General features: G+C 40.2%; 1 protein-coding gene across 3 annotated transcripts in view; it reads left to right on the forward strand.

The window, feature by feature from the left end:
* Positions 1 to 5,433: 5,433 nt before the first annotated feature.
* The window catches only part of AGPS (alkylglycerone phosphate synthase), a 78,045-nt gene continuing 58,387 nt past the window's right edge, over positions 5,434 to 25,091 (forward strand). For all 3 annotated transcript variants that reach the window (XM_081315215.1, XM_081315216.1, XM_081315217.1), the window contains exon 1: positions 5,434 to 5,646. In XM_081315215.1, coding sequence (XP_081171341.1) covers positions 5,456 to 5,646 — 191 coding nt within the window. In that variant the 5' untranslated portion in view covers positions 5,434 to 5,455. The remainder of the gene's footprint in view (positions 5,647 to 25,091) is intronic.

The following is a 25,091-nucleotide window of genomic DNA, read 5'->3' on the forward strand; positions in this document are numbered from 1 at the left end:
ACTCAGAGGAGGAGGAGGGGGGTGTTGAAGAGCTTGCTGAGGGGATTGGACAGCTTGATGAGAGCCCCCAGCAAGGCCCCTCTCATCTGGTCACGATGCAGACCCAGCTGTGTGAGCCTGACAGCGTGGATGAAGATGACCCACAGCTGGCCCTGTTCAAGGACGCCCGACGCAGGAGGCAGTCAGTCAGGAGTAAACAGAGGAAGGCAATGGGGCACCTCGGAAGGAGGCACAGAGAGGCCATGCCCTGAACTGTATTTAAGGGGAATGTGTGGGAGGGCTGGTTTGCTGAAGGCAACCGCTTGGATTGTTCCTGCTTCTTAGCTCGTGTTTTATGGTTGGTGTCTTGTCTTACTCTGTTTAATGTGAATAAATTTGGCAGGTGTTATTCCAGCCTCTTGCCGTTTCTAAAGGGGTTGTCCCTGCCTTTTCTGCAGGGCCGGTAGCAGGCTGGTACAGAACAGCCTTCTTTCCTCTGAGCTCTCTCGCTTGGTGCGCTGCTGCTCTCAGTTCCGCACTCCGTGACCGGGCAAGCGATTCTTCTGGTCGGCATGGGTCAGGCGGTGCCTCGGCAGGAGCAAAGGTTCTCCCTTCCTACTGTTGAGCGGCGTGCCTCTGGGGACCGCCTGCCCCTCCTCTTGTCAGGGACCTGACAGCCAGTATTGGAAGCGCCAGCATGGCCAGTCCTAGAGAGAGCAATGGCGGTGGTTGCAGCAGCCGCCCCATGATCTGACGAGAGTATGCCCTCCATCACCCGTTCGCTGTTGGCCGCTTAACCACGGGTCGCCATCGCCTACCTCCATTCACCCAGCGATCCCGCCATCCAGCAGAAAAGATCGGAGAGGTGAATAGTATTTTCCGGCGTATAAGATGACTCGGCGTATAAGATGACCCCCAACTTTTGAGAAGATTTTCATGGGTTAAAAAGTTGTCTTATACGCCGGAAAATACAGTAAGAATTTAAATTAAGGTATCGTAGAGAAATATACCAAGGGAAAGGGAGTTCACTCGCTTGCTGGGTAATTGGTTCTACTGATAAACACCTTGTGAAATATTTTGTAATATACAATTAGATTTTGTGTACTTCAAATGTACAGGTGATCCTCAATTTACAACTTTTAAGATAAGATAACCTTTATTGTTATTTTTTTTTTTACAGTGGGCACAACGGCACACCTCAAAAATGAAATTTAGTTCCCCGCCCTCAAAGTGAAACACATACATGACACACACCTTAACATATTATATACAACATATGTATAGACCCCTACCCTACATATACGTAACAAATAAATATTAAATACTGTCCATCTTGAATATATAACGGAAGGAGGAAGCTTGAGAGTTCACAAGGTTAATGCTGTATGGAATGAAACTATGGCTGAATCTGGATAGAATAGAGCTGGAAGGGAACTTGGAGGTCTTCTAGTCCAGCCCACTGCTCAAGCAGGAGAACCTATACCATCTCAGACAAGTGACTATTCTAGCCTCTTCTTGAAAATCTCCAGTGGTGTTTTTATACCCTGTACTTAGCTCTGGGAAGTGGGGGGGAAGGGGGGAAAGGGGGGGGAGGGGTAGGGAGGGATAGGCAGGGGAGGGGGAGGGGGGGATTGTTAAAGATAAAATGTATTTTAAAACTTTTCAATAAAAATAAAAAAAAGAAAATCTCCAGTGATGGAGCGCCCATGATTTCTGGAGGCAAGCTGTTCTATTGGTTAATTGTCCTCACTGTCAGGAAGTTTCTCCTTAATTATTATTTTAATAACTGTGGCAAAAAGTTTGTAAAATCAGGCATGACTCACTTAACAGCAGCCTTGCTTAGCAACATAAACTCTGGTCCCAACTGTAGTTGTAAATCAAGGACTACCAGTACAAAAGTCTATACTTTTTTGCATATTATATTCTCTGAAGTATTTGAAGAATGCTTCATTCCACCACCTCAGTTATCTTTTCTCAGGTTAAACATGCTCAACTCTTTTAACCCATTCATTGAACTAATTCTAGTCTTATCATTATCCTTGCTGCCTTCTGGTGAACCTATGATAGTTTGAGATGTAGTCTAGTTTCCCTGAATCCATCAGAGTGATGCCCAGAACTGGTCAGAATAATCAAGACAAAATCTGATCAAAGCAGAATAAAGTAAAATGGCTCATTCCTGTCATTTAGAAACTATACTTCTCTTTATGCTGTCTTCAATTACATTTTGCAGCCCCAACACGCTGCTGATCCATATTCAATTTATAATCACCTATTATAAACCTACAGTTTCACAAGCTAAGTCAGGTACCTCACGTCTCATAACATATTGCTTTTTTAAAAAAAAAATTCCTGAATGAAGAATTTTACATTTGTCTGAGTTAAATTTTACTGTGGTATTTTCAGCCCAATCAAGATTGTATTGCATTTTATATTTACATTCTAGAGCAGGGGTGCCAAATTCGCAACATCATGTGACGTGTCGTGCTGTATCATGGCTTTTTTGCCATTGCCAGCAATGGGACAGGTGCGGTTTTGGTATGATGCGTCTGGCCCATGGGCCGGCAGTTTGACACCCCTGTTCTAGAGTTATGACTTGCCCCACAGAATTTTATGTCACATGTAAATTTCATAAGTGCTGAATTTACCTGTTCATTCATGTCCTTAATAAAAATGTTGCATTACGGTTACATCTACGTAAAGCTTGAGGCACAGTTTTAGTATCTTATTCCATTGGATAAGAAATCATTGATGATCCTCTGCGGATGTTTGCCCAGAAAGTACCAAGGATCCTACAAAAGATAGAGTTTTTTGTGTGTGCATGCAGTGTAGGACATATAATTCCTACTTGTGATGTATAGATGATCTTATTAAATTGGGAAATTAATCTGGAAATTAATTTATTAAAAAAGTCCTATTTTCTGTGAAATGGGAGTTGTATTGGAAAATGGGTGGGCCATGTCACTGTTTTATACTCAGGTTTATTTTTATTTTTTTATTTTTTTAATCCCATTTATATCCCGCCCTTCTCCAAAGACTCAGGGCGGCTTACAATCTAAAGCACAAATCAATGTGCTTAGCAATAGCCTTCATTCTATGTATATGCCTGCTTATTAGGGCTTTCACACACACCCCAGCGGCATTCTTACAAAGTAAGCTTATTGCCCCCAACAATCTGGGTCCTCATTTTACCTACCTCGGAAGGATGGAAGGCTGAGTCAACCTTGAGCCTGGTGGGACTCGAAACCTGCACTAATTGCAGGCAGCTGGTGTTACTTAAGGAGGCATTAGCCCACTGCTCCACCAAGGTTTAGTTAGACTCATTATGTTAAGTCTTCTGAGAACCAATCATTTTATGATTGGTCATGCATATCTCTTTCTTTCTAAATAGGTACCTTAATAGGGCAGCTATCTGAGGCTTTTTGAATGAATTTTTCTAAAACATTCAAAATTTACCCAAGTTCCAAAATTAGAAAACTACATTCTCAAGTTCTTTTTTTAATTTGTCCTTAGTTTAAAGATCAGAGAGTACTTTTAAAAAAAAAAACTATGAAAATGCATCAGTGTTCTTAAAGCTATGTTCTCTTGAGTAATACTTAAACATCACTCAAAAGAGAAGTGCTTTGGTATCACCCAGTTACTCAATTTCTTTGGTTAATTTTTTTTAAGAAATTGGGAAGGTCGCCTTTTACAATGAGGCCTATTGTATTTTTTATTTGCTTGTTTGATGACCATAGATCAGGAAAAAAACAAACTTCCTAAATCAACATGTTTATCAAAATATTCTTGTCTGTGCATAGCTCAGATTCAAAGTCTTCTAATGGTGGCTGTCATAAGGTGAAATTTAACTTTCTGAGGTATTTTACTAGACTGTAATAAAAATATCCAAGGCTATTGTTAGTTTATATTTTCTAAGGCACGTAAACTGATGCTGTTTCACATATTTCTTCAACTGCTATTGTTAGTCTAAAATACTGAAGAATTAAAATACACTGTTGAGCAAGGCTATTTGAAGTGCCACGAGGTAATGCATATATTCATATATTTACATGTATGCATACTCCAAATACTTATTTTATTTGAACTTCTTCTGTAAGGTGGGGAGGGAGAGAGAGTGGGGCGAGAGGGAGATGTTTGCTTTTAACTTGGAAACAAAAAAGTTCATAAAGAGACCTAAAATAAACAAGAAACACATGGAAGATCAGACCATGACATACAGGATCCAATCCAGATTACTCTGGGAATTACAAGTATGTATTCCTGTATTCATCTATTAGTATACAGATTGATCACATTTTTGCATTGAAAAATAAATATATTAATAATACTGTAATTTATAATATAATTATAGTATAAGACTAAGTTTGGTCTAGTGGTTAATGCTTCAGGTTAGAAACCAAAAGACTACTAGAACTGTCATAGGCATGAAAGCCAGATGGGTAATTTTGGGCCAGTCCCATTCTCTTGGTCTAACCCACTATTTTGAGTTATTTATAAAAAAAAATATGTGAGATATAAATAGGTTAAATTAAAAGGCCAAATTCACATAGACAAAACTGAAAAATAATGTTTTGTAATGGATACTGAATGGAAAATGCATGAAGAAATTGACAATAGTAAAGTCTATCAATGTCACTTTAATTGTCCAGTCAGGAAACATTTATCTTTATGAGGCATTGAATTTTAAAAGTTTGTCATGTATAAGCTTTTGGCAACTCTCCTTGACGTCTTTGCAGGCAAGGAGCCTTCCCCAACCCACCAGAGGAAACAAGAGCCATATAATTGAGTTAAGCAATTTGGGTAAATCTTTATGTTATCAAGAGTTTTTGCAGCCCCTGGAAACAATGTATGAGCAAAATCCAATATATTCTTTCCATGGAAATTGGTTCAAGGCTTCACCTAATTTTTTTTATGTAAAAAGATGACTTAAGTATCATCATCCTGGCAACATTTGCAGAAAGCCCTAACACTGGCCTAAAACTGGTTAATTAATCGGTGGCTGTGTGTGGGGGGGGGAAAAATCCAGACAGTGGAATAAGCAGACAATCAGTGCATTGTGTATATCCGAACAACTGAGCGAACAATTGTACAATTAAGCACAGAATGCCATTGTTGCAAACTCTACTCTGCTAAATGCCAGCTTCCACAGCTCCAAAAGCAAAACCAAACACCCTGAGAAGGGCAAGTTCAAAGGGTCACCAGGACCCTTTGAAGGTTTCAGAACTTATTAAACTCGAGGCGGGCGGAACCATTCAGAAGAAGGCGGGAGCACCAGCTCGCCCTGCCAATAGGGGCGGAGCATCTCTTCCTCCCCCCCCCTTTTTTTTTGTCAATGCTTATAAATGGGCAGAGGAGAGAGAGAGAGAGAGAGAGAGAGAGACGCAGGCGCGGTGCACGACGGGATCATCTCTAACTGCTATTGGACACTGTGCGCACCTTTCTACCCCAGCGGCGCCTGACGGCGCAACGCGGAAGTGAAATGGCGGCGGCAGCAGCAGCGCCGGGAGATGCGGGAGGTGGCGGTTTGCAGTCTGCCGCTCAGCGGAGGTTGCGAATCCTTTCGGGTCACCTGCGCAGCGCTTCGGAGGCCCACCTGTCAGCTAGCCAGTGCCGAGGGCGAGCGGCCGCGACGCCAGCAGGATCTCAGGCAGGCACCTTCCCCAAGAGACGGTAAGCCAGGGGAAAGCTAGTCGAGGGCGGCAGTTGCGGCTTCTCGTCGGTGCCTGCGGGCTTCCCGAGAGGCCAGGCCGTCCGCTCGCCCGCGTCCTGACACCTTTAATTGAGCGGTGCCGGAGAGAGGAAGGCAGCGCCCTGCCCTGCCTGCCTGTTAGCTTGAAATGTGCCGCCAGTCAACTCCTCGCGCGTAATTCCTGCCTGATAGCCAGGTAGGTGGTAACCCTGCTCGCTTGAAGTATCTCGGGCCATTCAAAGGAAATACATATTATTATTATTTTTAAAACAAAACGAAACCTCTTCTTTGTGGGTCTGGAAGGCGGGCAAATTTTATGACGTCCCAGTGAATCCTAGCGGCCAAACCTGTTGGTATCTGTAGAGGAGTTTATACATTGAGAAGGTTGGTAATTTCCTTAGCTTTCGAAAGTGCTCTCGCAGACTTCAGTAATAAAGTTTGCTTAGTTCTCATACTTAATTCTTAGTTGTTGTTTTTTAAATCCCATTTATATCCTGCCCTTCTCCGAAGACTCAGGGCGGCTTACAATCTAAGAAGCACAACTCAATGTGCTTAGCAATAGCCTTCATTCTAGGTATATGCCTGCTTATTAGGGCTTTCGCCCTCCCCCCCAAGCGGCATTTTTACAAAGTCAGCTTATTGCCCCCCAACAATCTGTGTCCTCATTTTACCTACCTCAGAAGGATGAGTCAACCTTGAAGTTAAGCACCTACACTTATACTTTCATACTTAATTCAGCGGTGAAGATGCAGATTTAAGTTTGCACCTCCCTACAGTTCTTGCTCACTATGGCATGACATTAATTTGAATGGTGTATTTATTTATTTATTTATTTATTTTATTACATTTATATACCGCCCTTTCCCAGAGGACTCAGGGCGGTTTACAGAGTAATTAAAAACCAAAAATACAAAAGTTAAGACCAAGTTTAAAAAAGATTAAATTTATCCCTGTATAAATAAAACCCCAATTAAAATAAATTAATCCTCAGCCTGGGCCAGAGAGCTCGAAGAGCCAGGTCTTCAGGCCCCGGCGGAATGAACGGAGGTCGGGGGCAGTCCTCAGCTCCACTGGCGGCTGGTTCCAAAGGGCAGGCGCCCCCACTGAGAAGGCCCTATCCCTGGGTGTTACCCGCCGGCAATCTCTGTAAAGCAGGGGTTCCCAACTGGGGGTGCGAGACGAAAACTTGGGTTTTCAAAAATTATAGTGTATATGCGTACTTGGTTGCCGTTATTTCAAACTTTTGGAAGGAGAATATATCAGAAGCGTTCTAGGGGTGTGGGGTATAGAAAAGGTTGGGAACCGCTGGTGTAAAATCATGCAAATTTGGGACATTGCAGGATGATATAGCCATGAACATCTGACAAAAGACATATTCACAACATTTTGTTAGAAGCACAGTGGAAGTCACCTGGTTAGTACTCCTAAAATATCTCTACTTTCATCATGCTCTTGTTATTTTTTGTGATGAAAACTTCTGGACAATTTGGACATCCTTGTATGCAATTTTGGGTAATCTTTACATATAAAGATTATAATCTTGGTAGAGATATGGCTGTATTATAGATATTGTGTTTTCTTTTTTTAATGTAGATTTTATTGGTGGGGAGGAAAATGAAGAAATAGGGTGTGGGGTTGGGATAGCAGGAAAGTTGGGGGAGGGGTTGGGTTTTCCCCCAATTACATTCTATCTTTAGCAAATAGCATATTGTGTGGGTTGATATATCTATATATATATCTATATATCTATATCTATATCTATATCTATATCTATATCTATCTATCTATCTATCTATCTATCTATCTATATATATATATATATATATATATATATATATATATATATATATCAATAGAAGTAGTAAGAATAATGATAACGAGATATGGCAAATTATAGTAAAACTGTTAAATTTTCAATCTATAATATTTTTCTTAGTAGGTTAAGGTCAAAAATAAGTATCACATTCCTTTCTCTCTAATTTGTTTGTCTAGCCATTGATAAAATTTATTCCAGGTTCTATAGTAGACTAAATGCTCTTTTTCTTTAATCTTTAAAGATAATCGATCCATTTCTGCACAGTCTAATATTTTCTTGATTAGCAATTCTTAAGTTGGTAAATCTCCACCCTGCACTGTGAATGTTTCCATCTTATGTTCAATTAAAACATGACAACAGCTAATGTTTGTGTAGTATTATTTTAAGCAGACTGTGTTTTTCTATTGTTGTGACTTACATGATGTTTAGAGCGCATTTTATGGCCAATTCATGCAAAACTCCACGTGATCCCAAAGGGTTCACATTGTTGTGATTCAGGGTCAGCCTGTGGGTTCGGCAATTGGGTCGGACGATTCAGAGGAGGAGGAGGGGGGTGTTGGAGAGGTTGCTGAGGGTGTTGGAGAGCTTGCTGATGAAAGCCCTCAGCCAGGCCCCTCCCACCTGGTTACGATGCAGACCCAGCTGTGTGAGCCTGTCAGCGTAGATGAAGATGACCCACAGCTGGCCCTGTTCAAGGACACCCGACGCAGGAGGCAGTCAATCAGGAGTAAACAGAGGAAGGCAATGGGGCACCTCGGAAGGAGGCAGAGAGAAGCCACGCCCTGAACTGTTTAAAAGGGGAATGCGTGGGAGGGCTGGTTTGCTGAAGGCAACCATTTGAATAGCTCCTGTTTCATGGCTCGTGTCTTCTTTTTGTTCTGTTTGCTTTTGTGTCCATACATTTGGCAGGCTTAGTTCCAGCCTCTTGCCTTCTTGTAAAGGGGTTGTCCCTGCCTTATCTGTAGGGCCGGTAGTAGGCTGGTACAGAACACACATACTTTTTCTTGCAACTGTGTGTGTGTGTGTGTGTGTGTGTGTGTGTGTGTGTGTGTGTGTGATATGTTAACTCATACATACATACATACATACATACTCTCTCACACACACACACAAGATGTTTGTTAAGTATTTAGATTACCTTGCTAGGCCTCAAACATATTTGTGTAAATTTTTTTTTTGTTTTGCTAACAAAGAATTAAAGGGAGACTGATATGCATTTCAAACTTACTTGTTCTCATCAGTCAGCCATACCCTTCTGAGATTCGAACCTGGGCCGATTGCACCTTAGGCAATTGTTCTAACCTTTAGGCCACTGGCTAATATCAATATTACTAACATCAACCTTAAGCATAATAAAATCCCTTCACCAACAAACATTTGGAGTATTTTTAAACATTTTCGCTAGTCTCATTGGTGTCATGTGCCATCTATAAAACATTTTATACAAATTTTCTTTATATGATACAGCTTTAGTTAATCTAATATTTCTATCCCATAACTTTTCCCATTCTTCAAGTTCTATAGTGTGACCAGCATTTTTTGCCCAAATTATCATTGTTTCTTTAACTTGTTCTTCCTCCATCTTTAGATTAAGCAGATACCTGTAAAGTTTTTAAAATCAGCTTCTCATCTGTTTTTAACAATATATGATCGAGTTCTGTCTGTTCATTGTAGAGCCCCGTTGTTTTCAAGTCTTTTTCATGTCTTGTTTGAATTTGTAAGTATGGCCACCATGCTAAATCAATACGTTGATATAGGTCTTGTCTAGATTTCAGTCTTCCTTCATTATCCACTAAGTCCTTATATGTTACAAGTTTATCATAATTAAGTTTGGGTAAGCAAAAGCTTCCATTGTTGAAAGCCATTCAGGTATCTTAATATAAGTTTTTTCCCATTCTAAGAGAAGTGCGTTTCTTATGGTATGGTTCTGAACATATCTATGGGCTTTATTCTTCCCATACCATAAGAAGGCATGCCAGCCGATCTGCAGGTCATGCCTCTCAAGATATAATAGTCTTTTATCTCTTAGCGTTATCCATTCTTTAATCCAAATTAGAATAGCTGCTTGGTAATATAACTTCCAATTTGGGAGTCCCAGTCCTCCCCTTTCTAACGTCTTGTAACATTTTCACTTTAATTCGTGTTTTTTCCCCTTGCCAAATAAATTTCAATATTATGGTATTCAGTTCGTCCAAGAAAGCTTTTTCTAATTTTACGGGAATGGTTTGAAATAGAAAAAGTATTTTCTGTAAAATGTTCATTTTAATTGTAGCTATTCTCCCCAGCATTGAAAGTTGGAGGTTTTTCCAGTTTTTTAAGTCCAGATTTATTTGTTTTAGTAATTTTACGTAGTTATCCTCTTTTATTGTTGCACATCTTGCTGTTAAGTAAATTCCCAAATACTTAACTTTTTGACTATTTGAAGGGTTTTTTTTTCAAGTTGCATTTTCTGTTTTTCTGTTAAGTTCTTTGTCAAAACTTTAGTTTTTTCTCTATTATCAAACCTGCCACATCACCATATTGTTCTATTGTATCCACCAATTCCGTGCTCGTTTCCAAAGGTTCTTCCAGTATAAAAACCAAGTCATCTGCAAATGCTGGTAATTTATATTTTTTACCCTTTATCTCTAATCCTTTAATCTCAGATTCTTGTCTAATGTTTCTGTTCAATACTTCTAAAGTTAGTATAAACAGTAGTGGGGATAAAGGACATCCCTGTCTTGTGCCCTTTTTAATATTAAAGTTTTCTGTATAGTCTCCATTTACAATTATTCTAGCAGTCTGTTTATCATAAATTGCATGGATTGCATTCATAAAGTTTTCCCCAAAGTCCATTTCGGCAAGTTGCTGGAACATTTTAGATTATCAAATGCTTTTTGTGCATCAAGAAATATCAGAGCCATCTGTTTCCCTGGTTGGGCTTCATAGTACTCTAGGACATCCAGGATTGTTCTTAAATTATTTTTTATCTGTCTTTTAGGTAAAAAGCCGTTTTGATCAATATGTATAAATTCACTCAAGAATTTCTTAATTCTTTCTGCCATTATTGAAGCAAAGATTTTATAGTCCACATTGAGTAATGAGATTGGTCTATAATTTTTTATATGTGTCAGGTTTGCATCTTCTTTAGGTATTAAAGTAATATTAGCTTCAGTCCATATCTTTGGTATTTTGCTTTCCAGGAGAATTTCATTGCAAAGTTCTTTCAAAGTTGGAGTTAAGATATCTTGTAAGGCAGTATAGAATTCTGCAGGTAGTCCGTCTGGCCCCGGGGTCTTATCTCTTTTTTTTGCCTTTTTATAGCTTCTGTAATTTCCATCATTGATATTAGTTCATTCAATATATTTTGAATGCTCTGGGAAACTTTTGGTAAGTGTGCTTTTTTAAAATATTGCTGTGTTTTTTCCTTGGGGATTTCCTTTGCCTTGTAAAGTGTCTCATAATATTCTTTATCAATTTTTTCCATTGCGTCATTTTGAAACTCTATTTCTCCATTTGTATTTTGTAATTTCTTTATCATTTTCTTTTCTTTTTCTTTTTTCAATCTATATGCTAGCCATCTTCCTGGCTTATTTCCATTTTCAAAGAAATTCTGTTTAGCCCGTTTGATCTGTTCAGCCATTAGTTCCATCTCAGCTAAATTTAACCTATGCTTTATTATTTCCATTTGTTTCTTGAGTGATACTTTATCTGGATCTGTTTGTAGTTCTGCTTCTAGTCCTCTGAGTTCCTCCCTCAAGTTTAGTTGTAGTTGTTTTTCTTTGTTCTTCTTAGCCATGTTAGTTATGGCCAAGCCTCTAAAATATACTTTAGCAGTGTCCCAAATATTTTGGAGTGATGTTTCTTCCTTCTTCTTTATTTTGAAGAAAAATTCCATTTCCTTTTCTAGCTAGTTGTAGAAATTCTTTTTCCTTCAGTATCAATTTATTTAGAGACCATCTAGGTTTCTTCTTAGTTCCTTTCCAGGTCATTTTTATTGGATTATGGTCTGCCCAGTTGTTGGCTTCAATTTCCACCTCTTGAATCATCGATTCAGAAATCGCACTCCGAAATGCTGATCAGGGCTTCTGCCTGGCTCGCTTGTGGAAAATAAGCTGCTTGCTAAGTGAGCTGGGCAGCAGCCTGGGAACAGCGTTCTGAGCGTGGCTTCCGAGCGTGACTCAGCTGATCCTGGGCTCACTTAGCAAGCAGCCTCTTTTTCGCAGGCAAGTGAGCCAGGCAGGAGCCCGCGATCAGCTGAGTCATGCTTAGAAATCACACTCAGAAACGCTGATCCCGGGCTGCTGCCCAGGTCATTTAGCAAGCAGCCTCTTTTCCGCAAGCAAGTGAGCCGGGCAGGAGCCCAGGATCAGCTGAGTCGCACTTAGAAATCCCATTCAGAAACGCTGATCCCGGGCACCTGCCTGCTGAGACTCCGGATTTGAGCCGCGGACCAAAGGAGAACACCGCTGATCCGGTGGGAGGCTGGGAGTCCGGATCCTATGCCGCCGGCCAGCTGGAAGACCCGGCAGGTGGCCCCACTGCCGCCGAACAGCTGGGAGCATTGGCAACCTTCTCTCGTGGCAGCCAGTCACCTGGGAGTGCTGGTGCTTTTGAGCAGGAGCGGCTGTCAAGCCTCGGGCTCCCAGCTGACTGGCAGCCCCTAGAGAAGGTTGCCGATGCTCCCGGCTGTTCGGCGGTTTCGGGGCCACCCGCTGGGACTTCCAGCTGCCTGGCGGTGTCGGATCCGGACTCCCAGCCTCCCAGCTGATCCGTGGTGTTCTCCTCTGGTCCGCGGCTCAAATCCAGTGTCTCAGCCTCCCAGCTGATCGGCAGAGCAACGAGCGGCTGGCAGGCCAGGTAGCCGGGCTGCTGCACGGATCCCCCCCTCGGTTGATTGTTGAGCCCGGGGCTTGATAGCCGCTCCTGCTCGAAAGGCAGGGTTCGGAGGCCGGCGAGGTGCTCACGCGGGGCTGTCCTGGGGCTGGCAGTCGATGGGGGACAAGCAGGCCAATTGCCTTACAGGTACCTGGGACTCCTACGTGCCTTCCTGGCCATGTGTGCCCCGAAGAAGCACCAATCAGAAGTCAATCCGGTTGCTACACAAGAAGTCCCTGGGGAGGGCGGGGCCTCGCTCTGCGCCTGTGCGCACCCTCTGTAGGGTTCCTGCAGGCTTCTGCCAAGCAGCGTGCTTTTGAGCAGCAAGTGAGCTGGGAAGGAGCGGGGGGGGTTGGGAGGAGGCAGTTGGGGGGAAGGAAGGCGCCGCCGCGTACCACCAGCCAGGTGCTCACGTACCACTAGTGGTACACGTACCACCGGTTGAAAAGCCCTGTTCTAGTCGATCTTATCTGTCTCTGGTCTCTTGGTCTTGCACCTTCTTCTGAATAGGCATATGTGGTTTGGGTTTCTTTGGTCTCTTCCCTCTCTTTTTGGTTGGCCTCACCTTGAACTGGCAATTCCTCTTGTTTTTTGGGTTCCGGATTGTCTTTCTCCAAAAAGGCTCTGTGACTGTCAAAAAACTCCAATGCTTTAGGTGGTGTATCCAGTCTGTATCTTTTTGTATCCCAGTAGAGTAAAATCCCTTCTGGAATCAGCCATCTAAAATTCACTCCTTTTTCAACAAGTTTCTTAGTTAAAAATTGGTAGTCTCTTTGAGCATCTCTTATCCTTCTAGGAATTTGCTTAAGAACCACAATTTCTTTTTCTTTGTATTTCAACGGCTCATCTCTTACTTTTCTCAGGATTTCATCTCTTATGGCTCTTTTAAAAAATCTGACATGGACTTCCCTGGGCACCTTATTTCTTCTAGCATAATCTGAGCTGACACGACAGACCTGATTGACCTCTCCTTGTATTTGTGACTTCCCCGAGCCTAGAACGTCTGCCAGCAACTCTGTCATCAATTCTAGAAGATCCTCTTCCTTGTCTTCTTGCATGTTTTGGAATCTTAGGAAATACGACGCCCGCTCCATTTCTATGGTCATCAAAGAATCTTCCAGTTCTCCATTTATTTGGATGAGTTTTTGGTTTTCATCTTTCAGGTCTGCTATTTGATGGTCAACCTCCGTTGACTTATGTTCCATTTTTTGGATTCTTGGCTGGTTTTCTGCAATCATCTTTTTGAAGACTGCCAATTGAGAATCTATGTTGTTGAATTTTTGGTTCATTTTGTCTCTTCGTGGTTTTTAGTTGCTGTGGGGAACTGGGCAGCATTGTCATCAAAAATTGCTTGTAAGATAGCTTGGGTATCCTTCTGTTGGGTATCGGTCTTCTCCTGTTGTAACATTGTAGTTATTGATTTCAGGTAGAGTGGGCTTGCAGAAGTTGAGGCAGGAGCAGAAGAGCTTTTTTTCCCCAAAATTTGGATAAATTAGAAATACTCATCTTTTCCTTCAAATCGTGTAGTATCTCCGCCCAATGGTTACGTTTTGTAATCCAGGGAGCACCTAATAGTTAGGAGAGACGAATTATCAAAAATAGTAGAGGTAGTAGAAAGTAAAGGTTTAGGTTTAGGTTTTATTAAATTTTTATACCGCCCTTCTCCCGAAGGACTCAGGGCGGTGAACAGGGCATATCATAAAACTACAAAAATACAAAAGTTAAAAAAGAATTAAATTATTGCCCAAAGTAAAAACAATAAAAAATATATATAAATATTAAAACCCTAAGTAACTCCCCATCAGGCCAGGCCAGCTTGTTCAAATAAATGGGTCTTTAACCCGCGCCGGAAGGAGCGGAGATCCGGTGCCATCCGGAGCTCAACCGGCAGTTGATTCCACAGAGCCGGGGCGCCCACAGAGAAGGGGGCCACCAGCCGACATTCTCTGACTGGAGGCACCCTGAGGAGGCCCACTCTGTGGGAACGCACAGGGCGGAGGGGAGTCGACGCCGGCAGCAGGTGGTCCCCGAGGAATTCCGGAACCAAAGGGAACCAAAAACAAAATAGAAGTCCCAAAAAGGTAGCAAATGTGTTTTCTTTATAGCAGTTGGAAATAAAGGTTAAAGTGCTGTTGTTGTTGTTGTTAGTTGCGAAGTCGTGTCCGACCCATCGTGACCCTATGGACAACGTTCCTCCAGGCCTTCCTGTCCTCTACCATCTTCTGGAGTCCATTTAAGCTCACGCCTACTGCTTCAGTGACTCCATCCAGCCACCTCATTCTCTGTCGTCCCCTTCTTCTCTTGCCCTCAATCTTTCCCAGCATCAGGCTCTTCTCCAGTGAGTCCTTCCTTCTCATTAGGTGGCCAAAGTATTTGAGTTTTAGCTTCAGGATCTGGCCTTCTAAAGAGCAGTCAGGGTTGATCTCCTCTAGGACTGACCGGTTTGATCGCCTTGCAGTCCAAGGGACTCGCAGGAGTCTTCTCCAGCACCATAGCTCAAAGGCTTCAATTCTTTGGCGCTCAGCCTTTCTTATGGTCCAACTTTCACTGCCATACATTGCAACTGGGAAGACCATAGCCTTGACTATACGGACTTTTGTTGACAGGGTGATGTCTCTGCTAGACATGCTAGACGTGCACAATTGCAGATATAAAACTTTGCAGAGTTCATAAACATTTGCTTTTAATTCTTTAACTTCTGTCTGTAGTAAGTTTCCATGTCTCAGTTATTTATAACTTTTCTATGCGTGGCAGGTAATCTTAGACTTAATATTTCCTTTTTAAAATGTATAGAGATTTTATGAATAATTGTAAATAGATCTTGAATTGTTCTGAAAGGAGGACTATGAAATACATCAATCCGTTCATGTATTTTAAATCAGCAAAATTTAGCAGGTTTACAAAGAGCAATATAACTCTTGAGTCCCAGTGTTTTTATTGGATTTATAACTCACCTTTAATTCAAGAGCTCAAAGCTCAATCTAATCTTAATTTAATGTTTTGTGAATTAATTTGCAGCACATAATGTTGAAAGAAGTATCAAAGCCTTGGATGAACAAACGATGGAATTGTAAACATCCCAATAGGCTCTTGAACTTTCCTCATGTTTGCCTTTTGCTAACATTTGAAGGGATCTCTAACTTGTTCTCTTCTTTGGCCTTGAGGAATTTTGTTACATTTAGCCAGGATGGCTTAGACTGCAGCTTGCTAAAATAGTAAGGATACATGTGGTGGTGGTGGTGGGGTTAGAGGAAACATGTCTTTTTGAAATAAATGTACATATTCTTTAAATAAAGGGTCATTCTGGGCAGAGCATATTGGAAAAAACTAATGAGCCGTGGGCCTTTAGAGTTCAGTGTGTGACAAAAGAATTATAAGGGAAAGTTTTGGAAAGGTATGCAAAAAATGGCACATCATAAATGAGTGCGTGCTCAAAATAGAATATGTATGAACCATACTCTATGCATTCAGGAGCTTACTAATGAGCTTACCTGAAATAAAATATTCTTTGAGTCAAGCAAAACTCAGGTGACTTCATGGACATGTCTGCCTAGTGTTTTGGGCGCCAACATGGAAATAATTTGCCATTCTCTTCGAGGATGGTATTTTGTCTTCCTAATCTAGTGTATATCCCTGGGATTCCATGAGGATCTTCCATCCAAGTATTAAAGAGGGCCAACTTTGCTTAACGTCTGTGTCCAGATTGATGCTGCCACTAACTGATTTTCTTGATATAAACTTTTAATGGGAAAAGAATTCCAAGTTCATTTTGAAATAGGTAACTTAACTACATTCCACCAACAAGAAATGCATATTCTACAATACTTGTCAAGTAAGCTGTCCTTGTGCATATTGGAAGCCTCCCAGGAAAACCAGATAGGAAACTTGATTAAATGAATTAATTCTACTTTTTTGTAAGGCTTCATTAATAGAATCTTGCAAATCTGGAAGGGTCGGGTTTGGGAGGCACCAAGCTTGAAATGGCTTGCATTGGGATGAATACTTACTTAACAATCTTGGTTAAGAACAGCTACATCAATCACAGCTGACGCTAATTGATGCTGTTACATGATGTCATGCTGTACAACCCACATTACTCAGGGACGGAACTTCCACTCCCAACTATGGTTGTAAACTAAGGACAACCTATGTATTGTGTAGTACCATGATACACAAAAGGCTTTACGGTAACAGAAAACATCGTTATGGCATATCTTGCACACTCCAAACTCTTAACATTTTTTCAAGATCTCTAGTACCCTCCGTGTTTTCTAAACATGCACAGATCTTTTCAGAGGACAACTGGAAGTCCCTACAGCTGACCAATAGGAGAGTGCAAAAATACAGATAGGTAGTCTTGCCTTATTTTATGGTGAGAAAAAGAAAAGTGGCTCAGTTTATAAGTGGTGAAATGGTGACAAGATATCCTATTTAGTCAGTGATGAACTGGAAATATTTCGTTGATTTGTGCTAAAATGCTAAAAAGAGGCAAGGTAGCTACAGAACTATAGTAAAACCATAAGAAGTTGTGAGGATAAATGGCATAAACAACTAATGCATACAATAGAGATAACCCTTCAATCTTTTTGTGTATGTGTAGACATTCCTGACAACTACTTGAACAAGTCCATGCAATGCAATTTACTCAGCTGCATTTTCAGAAGTGGCTTGCCATTGTCTTTTTCCTAGGATTGAGAGAGCATTCCTGGCCCAAAGTCACCTAGCTGGTTTTGGGCCTAAAGTGGGAGTAGAACTGATGGTTTCCTGGTTTCTAACCCATTGCCTTTAACCTCACTAAAGTGTTTCTTAATCCTAAATTAGAGGAAGGGAAACAAATGAAGGTAGGTTACAATATGGGAAGAATGTTCAACAAAATCATGAACCAAAGGTACACCACCTGCATATTTTTATTTCTTTGTATTACTATAGCTTTTATGCTGCTTCATTGCTGGAGATTCTGACAATTATATTGTTAATATTAGAAGATTAAAAACAAAAAACCCAATTCAACTAAAACCAATTAGTGTAATGAGCCAGTCTTTAGCATACTGTGTACTTATTCTCATATGTCTTTCTGATGAGCCATGCTTTTTCCACTTCACTGAAAACATAAGGAAAAAGTAGTTTAGATAGTCACTCAGTAAATTGACCAAAAAGAGAACTATATTACTAAGAAGAGCCCAGAGTCTTGAAAATGGCATTCCCTCAGTAGTGGGTCTCTGAGAAAGCCTTGTCTCCTAGTTCTTACTGGACAGGTGATTCAACTCTGAGAAAGGAATTGAAGTTATCCAGTACCTGAGTAGTTTAGGGTTTTAAAGATGAGCACTATAAATTGCACCTGGAATATAATTGAGAGGCAGTGCATCTCTTATAAAAGCACTGTTGCATAGAAAATCTCAATGCACTGACAATTACAATAGGCTGTTGCATATGACACTACCTGATGCTTCACTGTGTTGAACTTTCCTTGTGTTCCTGTTTTTTATGCTCCATGTTCTTATTGTAATTCTCTTTGCAGCTTCAGTTTTTTTTTTACCTATATGGCAACATCAGCAATTGATGTCCTGAAGGCTCTTCCTCAGGTCATCCTCAGTAGTTTGTTGAGCGCTGTCCAATTTGAAGGGCTCATCTGTCTGTCAACTCTACAACGAACCTGGCTGCAGCCATCTTGCTCGTTTTAGGTTGTGGAGGATTTTGGCTAGTCTAAACAATTCTGTGTCCCGTGGGAACCAAGGTCATTCTGTCGGTTATGTTAGGGGTTTGGACGATTTGTTAGAAAGCCGGCTAAATATTTTATTGGAGAATGTAGCTGACTGCATAGCACTGGGGTGGGAAGTTTAACTTCGTGATAGTGTAACATTTTGGAGGGAATTTTAGCCTTGGTTTCAGTTTTGACCATGCCGATATTTTGTATCCAATAAACATGTCCTTTGAGGAATCCTGTAGCCTCAGAGTTCTGATTTATTTAGCTCTGTCTATCGGAACCATGACACTGGCACTATAAAGTTAATCATCTCATATTTTTTATCTTTGTGATTTTTCTTGGTAAAATGTAGGAAGTTTATTATTTCCTTCTTTTGTACAACATGAATTGATGCTTTTGTCTTTATCACTAAAATGATTATCTGCCTTCAGCATCTTATACTGCTGCTCCCTCTAGGTACCTATTTGCTTTAGCTAGTCAGCTGAGATGACCCTCATGCCTTGAGTGACCCTTCTGGGAATATATAAACTTGGCATATGTATACTCCTGAACAGTCCCTGTGATGAGACAGCATGGCAGACTATGTGGGAGAACCTGTATATATAAGTTAATGGTTAACCTTGATTAATGATCACTTATTCAACAACTGTTCAAAGTTACAACAGCACTGAACGAACATGTAACAACCAGTGGTGGTTACAACCAGTCCTTGAAAGTTCCAGCCATTCCTGCACCCTCATGGTCATGTGATTTCAATCTGGGCTCTTGAAAACAGGGTTGCACTTATAATGGTTGCATAATGTACATGAATGCAACGTGTGACCTTCCCTGGCAGTTTCCCAGAAGCAAATTCAATGGAGAAGCCTACAGGCTAAGTTGCTTGGGTAAGTCTCTCCCACCCGCATACCTTCCCTGAACCTCATTGCATTGCACTGTGCCTCACCATTCAATCACACACCATCGCCAACCATTCACACACACCCACCACTTGTGTACCCTTGTGTTCCCTTTCCCATCCAGCCGCAGTATCCAAGCCCCCTACGCTTGCCCTGTGCCTCCCTAGCTACCCACACCCCTTTGCTCTCTCACCCAGCAGCAACTATTTACTTCCCTGCCAGCTAAGGTCTGCTTGGAACTTGCAACTTCTTGCCAATCTCTCCACTGCCTTTGGCTGTTGGAACTGGCAGGAAGTTGCAAGGAGGAGGCTTAATAACCCATGATCCTGGCTTAATGATGTGTGGGGACTGCAAGGATTGCCATTGCCAAGCAATATGGTCAATTGACATTATGCTTTATGACTGCATCACTTAGTGGTGGAAATTCCGTCTTAATTGCCTTCATAAGAATACCTGTATTTGTATTACATGTAAAGGATATTGTTTTACTAATTGTACTATGTAGTTTTCATCCTGACATGAATCTAGTCAAAAGTAATAAAACCATTTATTGATTTCCCTTATTTCCAGGATTTCTAGTAAAGCGTTTGGATAGTGTTAAGATTTTTTTTTCTGTCTTCTTGAGATTAATTGCAAATGGACTCATTGCTTTGTGTCCTTTGGAAACAAAAGAAAATCATTCCCATATTACCATTGGTCAGATTTCACATTAACCATGGCAGTATCTTTACATACCAGAAACAACACTGCACATAGTAACATAACAACAATAGCTTCAGAAACTGCATAGCTAAACATTCAAATACTGGAATTAAAGTCAGTATGTCAGCACTAGGATTTACATATTCCTCCTCTTTCTCTGAGTTAATGAATATTTATTCCATGTTTAAGTAATAATTATACCTTTATGCTTTACCAGCTTCAGCCCTTACACTGTCTTGTTTTACTACAGGGGTTGGGACGTTGTGTGTGTGTGTGTGTGTGTGTGTGTGTGTGTGTGAGAGAGAGAGAGAGAGAGAGAGAGAGAGAGAGAAAGAGAAAGAGAGAGAGAGAGAGGTTGCAGACTGCAACAAACAAAAATAAAATTATTTGTAATGGCAACCAACCAATCAATTAACAAAAACATAATTAAAATTACTCAAAAATTGTAAAATCAATATAAACTGTGACAGTGTTTCTTAAAATATGACTCTTGGGGGTCCACACCATCAAAATTATTTGCCAGATATTAAAGATACTTACCAAAATTTGAAATAGTGTCACTCTTCCCATTATTTTTTGTCTGTTTAAAAGATATAGGCGTTCTTCATCAAAAAATATGTTAATATTTAATGGTCTAATATTGTTATTTTGTATGATTCAATAAATAAATATTCTATGAATTTTTAATATGGTATATAGCAATGAATGTAACCCATACAGATAAAAACTTTTTTTAAATGTCCTCTAATTTTTAAAAGGAGGGGATTCTGAAGGTAAAAGGTTCAAGAAACACTGCACTGTTATATGATCCTAATGAAAATGTTTATATAACATTAGGAAATGATGTTTGCAAGAATTAAATTTATTTTCACCATCTTGGGGGGATACAAAGTTCTTAAATATAGTATATTGAATTATTTAATGTATGTGTGCTAAAGCACATAACCATTAGATTGCCTATTAGATCTCTATGTATTGTCATGACTTCAACATTCTTTGAAATAGCAACGCTTGAGAGCCAAGAAACAGACACTATATTTCCCTATGTCTCGTCTCCTTTATGTTTCAAAGCTACCTTCTTGCAGCACCTTGGAAACCTATTTTCAAAGTTGAGTATGAAATATAAATATTCCCATTTAGGTAAGATGGCATATAAGATAAAATAAAGGGTAAAGTTAAAGGTTTCCCTGTCCAGTTGTGTCTGACACTAGGGGGCGGTGCTCATGTCCATTTCTTAGCTGAGGAAGCCAGCGTTGTCCGAAGACACTTCTGTGGTCATGTGGCTGGCATGACTATACACCAAGGCACACTGTACGCTGTTACCTTCCCACCAAAGTGGTATCTATTTATCTACTTGCATCTGCATACTTTCAAACTGCTAGGTGAGTGGGGGCTGGGGCAAGAAAAAGAACTCAACGTGTCATGCAGTACTTCGGTCTTGAACTGCCGGCCTTCCAGCCTACAAGACCAGCATCTTAATCCCTAGGCCATTGCAACACCGAGATGGCATATACCCCCTTACTTTACTGCTTACTAGAATTTTATCTCCGCCCTTCAAAAACAATACATTAAGGAATGTCAGATGCAAACATAGTAGCTACTAATGTGGGACTATAGAGCAGAGTGAAATGAGGCACAATAACATGATCATAAGACTTGAATAAATTGAGTAAGTTATGCTAACTTTTTAGCCTCCCACTACAGTGCTTTAGCTTGATCTTTTACACAGAAATAAATTCTGAGCTAAGAATATACTGGAGTTATTGGTCTGTGCCAGGAAAGCTTTCCTAGTAGACAGTGTAGCTTTGGGTAGCAAATTGAAATCTTTATTTGGATCATTAGCTTTAAATATATACAAGGGTTTTACTTTAGGTTTGGAATGACAGGCATGTTGTACAGGTAGTAGCACAAAACGTGGCCAATTGAGAGGATATAATCCTTGTCTAAAAGAAGTAAGAGTAAATAGAATTTACATTCCTTGCTTAGAAATTTCTTCAAAACTGAAGGTCTGTCTAGAGTCCTAATAGAAGGAACAGCAAAGTAGCATATACCTTACAGGTTTTATTGAGCCATCATTACATGGACATAACCAGAAAGTCATAGGAGTACCATTAAAATGTCTAAAATGGGATTGCTGAGGGTAATGAGTCCAGCCTGACTAAAGTGAAAGCCTTACAAAGTTTCAAAATAGTATTGGATAATAAATAAGAAGCTAGAGTGAACTCTTTTTGAAGAAAGTGATAAGTAATGGGGTGTGATACCTTGGTTAAATTTGGTTGGATGTGCACGTCTCAAATTTCTGGTTTGAGGGCAGTTCTAGCATTGTCAAAACCAAATGAGCACAGACTTTCCATAGACAAGTCCAGTTGATGAATTTTATCTAAGGCTTTTTAAAGCCACATTGATTTGAAATGATTTCCAGTACTAATGGGGCTAAACCTATAAGAAGGAGGATTAACTTTAACCAAAAGGCCAATAAGAAGAAACTGTACTTTAGCATCCAGCAAGACTATGCCTGTCTCTACCCGCAATATGTTTTTGATACTTTTGGGGACCATCAGTACTGTATGGTTCTAATAAACATATTGTGACTAGTTTCAAGGATGTTGAGCTTTGCGAAAGAGCAAATTTGGGAGCCATAAAAAGGCTGAGAGACTCCCTCAGATTGAGTGGCAAAATCTTATGATAGCTATAGAAATACACTGTGCAATAGTTATCCAGTTTAAAAAAAAAGGGCTTCCAGAAAGATAGAAGCGTGGAATTGCATCCCAAGGTATTTGTAGGTACACAGTTGCTCAATTTGAGTCCAATTTATTTGCCATTTGTGAATTTTGTGACGTTGCACAAAACCTTAGTTTTCTGATAATTTATTGATAAACTTTTATTTTGGGCCAAATAGAGCTAGTGTTTTTCTTACTGCTTCCTGCAAAGTACACATAATAACTACACTGTCTGCATACAATAATGCAGTCTCAGTCTCTTCTTTGGTATTAGTTCAAAAGTTGATTTTTGTTGACAAAAGTTTCAAAGATCCAGAGGGTACAGAATATTTTTCTGCTAAATGATTGTTTGCCTCTAAACTCAGCTGTCCTTCCGGAATGATATTTTCATATTTTTTAATGTAAATTTTATTGGTTTTTATAAGGGTGGGGAGGAAAATGAAGGGATAGGGTGTGGGGTTGGGATAGCGGGAAAGTTGGGGGTGGGATTGGGTTTTCCCCAAATTACATTCAATATTTAGCAAATAGCATATTGTCTGGGTTGATATACATCAATAGAAGTAGTAAGAATAATGATTGATAACAATAATAGATATAATAGATATAGGAATTTCCAGTGACGTCAGCTGAAATCAGACTCGGGGAAAGGTCTCTCTCCTCCCTGGGTCCGAATTCTACCAGCTGGTGGGTCCAAATGGACTGAATGCTGCCCCTGGACTATAAGTACACAGAGATTTGGAATTGTTACTACCTACTTCAGAATATAAGTTTTTGGATTATAACTTGGAAGCTTCTACCTATTTTTATTGCATTTGACCAATTTATATCACTCATATAACTAATTTACTTTTACTATATTTCTTATTGAATTTTTTTTAATCTCTTTTTATTATTAGCCTTTTGTGGGCTCTTTTCCTTATTTTTATTTTTGGGGCATCTCCTCTTTTTCCTCCACTATTTTTCAACTTTTTTGGCTCCCTCTATTCTCACTTTTTACCTTTGCTTTTTTATTATTATTATTTTCTTTTTTCCCTTTTGCTCATGTGCTACCTTTTGGGGACTTCTATTTTTTTTTTTGGGGGGGGGTTCCTTTTACTTTTTACTACCTCTACTATTTTTGATAATTCATCTCTCCTAACTATTAGGAGCTCCCTGGATTACAAAACCATTGGGTGGAGATACTACACGATTCGAAGGAAAAGATGAGTATTTCTAATTTATCCAAACTTGGGAAAAAAGCTCTTCTGCTCCTGCCTCAACTTCTGCAAGCCCACTCTACCTGAAATCAATAACTACAATGTTACAACAGGAGAAGACCGATACCCAACAGAAGGATACCCAAGCTATCTTACAAGCAATTTTTGATGCCAATGCTGCCCAGTCCGCCACAGCAACTAAAAACCACGAAGAGACAAAATGAACCAAAAAATCAACAACATAGATTCTCAGTTGGCAGTCTTCAAAAAGATGATTGCAGAAAACCAGCCAAGAATCCAAAAATGGAACATAAATCAACGGAGGTTGACCATCAAATAGCAGACCTGAAAGATGAAAACCAAAAACTCATCCAAATAAATGGAGAACTGGAAGATTCTTTGATGACCATAGAAATGGAGCGGGCGTCGTATTTCCTAAGATTCCAAAACATGCAAGAAGACAAGGAAGAGGATCTTCTAGAATTGATGACAGAGTTGCTGGCAGACGTTCTAGGCTCGGGGAAGTCACAAATACAAGGAGAGGTCAATCAGGTCTGTCGTGTCAGCTCAGATTATGCTAGAAAAAATAAGGTGCCCAGGGAAGTCCATGTCAGATTTTTAAAAAAGAGATGAAATCCTGAGAAAAGTAAGAGATGAGCCGTTGAAATACAAAGAAAAAGAAATTGTGGTTCTTAAGCAAATTCCTAGAAGGATAAGAGATGCTCAAAGAGACTACCAATTTTTAACTAAGAAACTTGTTGAAAAAGGAGTGAATTTTATATGGCTGATTCCAGAAGGGATTTTACTCTACTGGGATACAAAAAGATACAGACTGCATACACCACTTAAAGCATTGGAGTTTTTTGACAGTCACAGAGCCTTTTTGGAGAAAGACAATCCGGAACCCAAAAAACAAGAGGAATTGCCAGTTCAGGGTGAGGCCAACCAAAAAGAGAGGGAAGAGACCAAAGAAACCCAAACCACATATGCCTATTCAGAAGAAGGTGCAAGACCAAGAGACCAGAGACAGATAAGATCGACTAGAAGATTAAGACCCAGCTATAACTGAAAAGGATGGAAGAGATGGAGATACTATCAGTAAATATTAACGGCCTAAATTATCCCTCAAAAAGAAGAAAAACTTTCACACGCTTACAAAAATTAAATATGGATATGATTTGTCTCCAAGAAACGCACATTAAGAGACAACATACCAAAATTCTAGAGCAACCAAAAATAGGCAAACTTTTCTTTGCATCAGCATCCCAAAAGAAAAGAGGAATAGCCCTTTATATCAAAGAAAAGATGAGCCCCAAACAAATTGAAGTTTTTTTTTAATCCATGCGTACGTTAATGAATGTATAGAAAAAAAATGTTATTCTGATAATAGGTGGTTGTTGTTAGTTGCGAAGTCGTGTCCGACCCATCGCGACCCCATGGACAACGTTCCTCCAGGCCTTCCTGTCCTCTGCCATCTTCTGGAGTCCATTTAGGCTCACGCCTACTGCTTCAGTGACTCCATCCAGCCACCTCAT

This window comes from Vipera berus (genome assembly GCF_964194415.1).
Source record: "Vipera berus genome assembly, chromosome: 1".
NCBI classification, from domain to species: Eukaryota; Metazoa; Chordata; class Lepidosauria; order Squamata; family Viperidae; genus Vipera; species Vipera berus.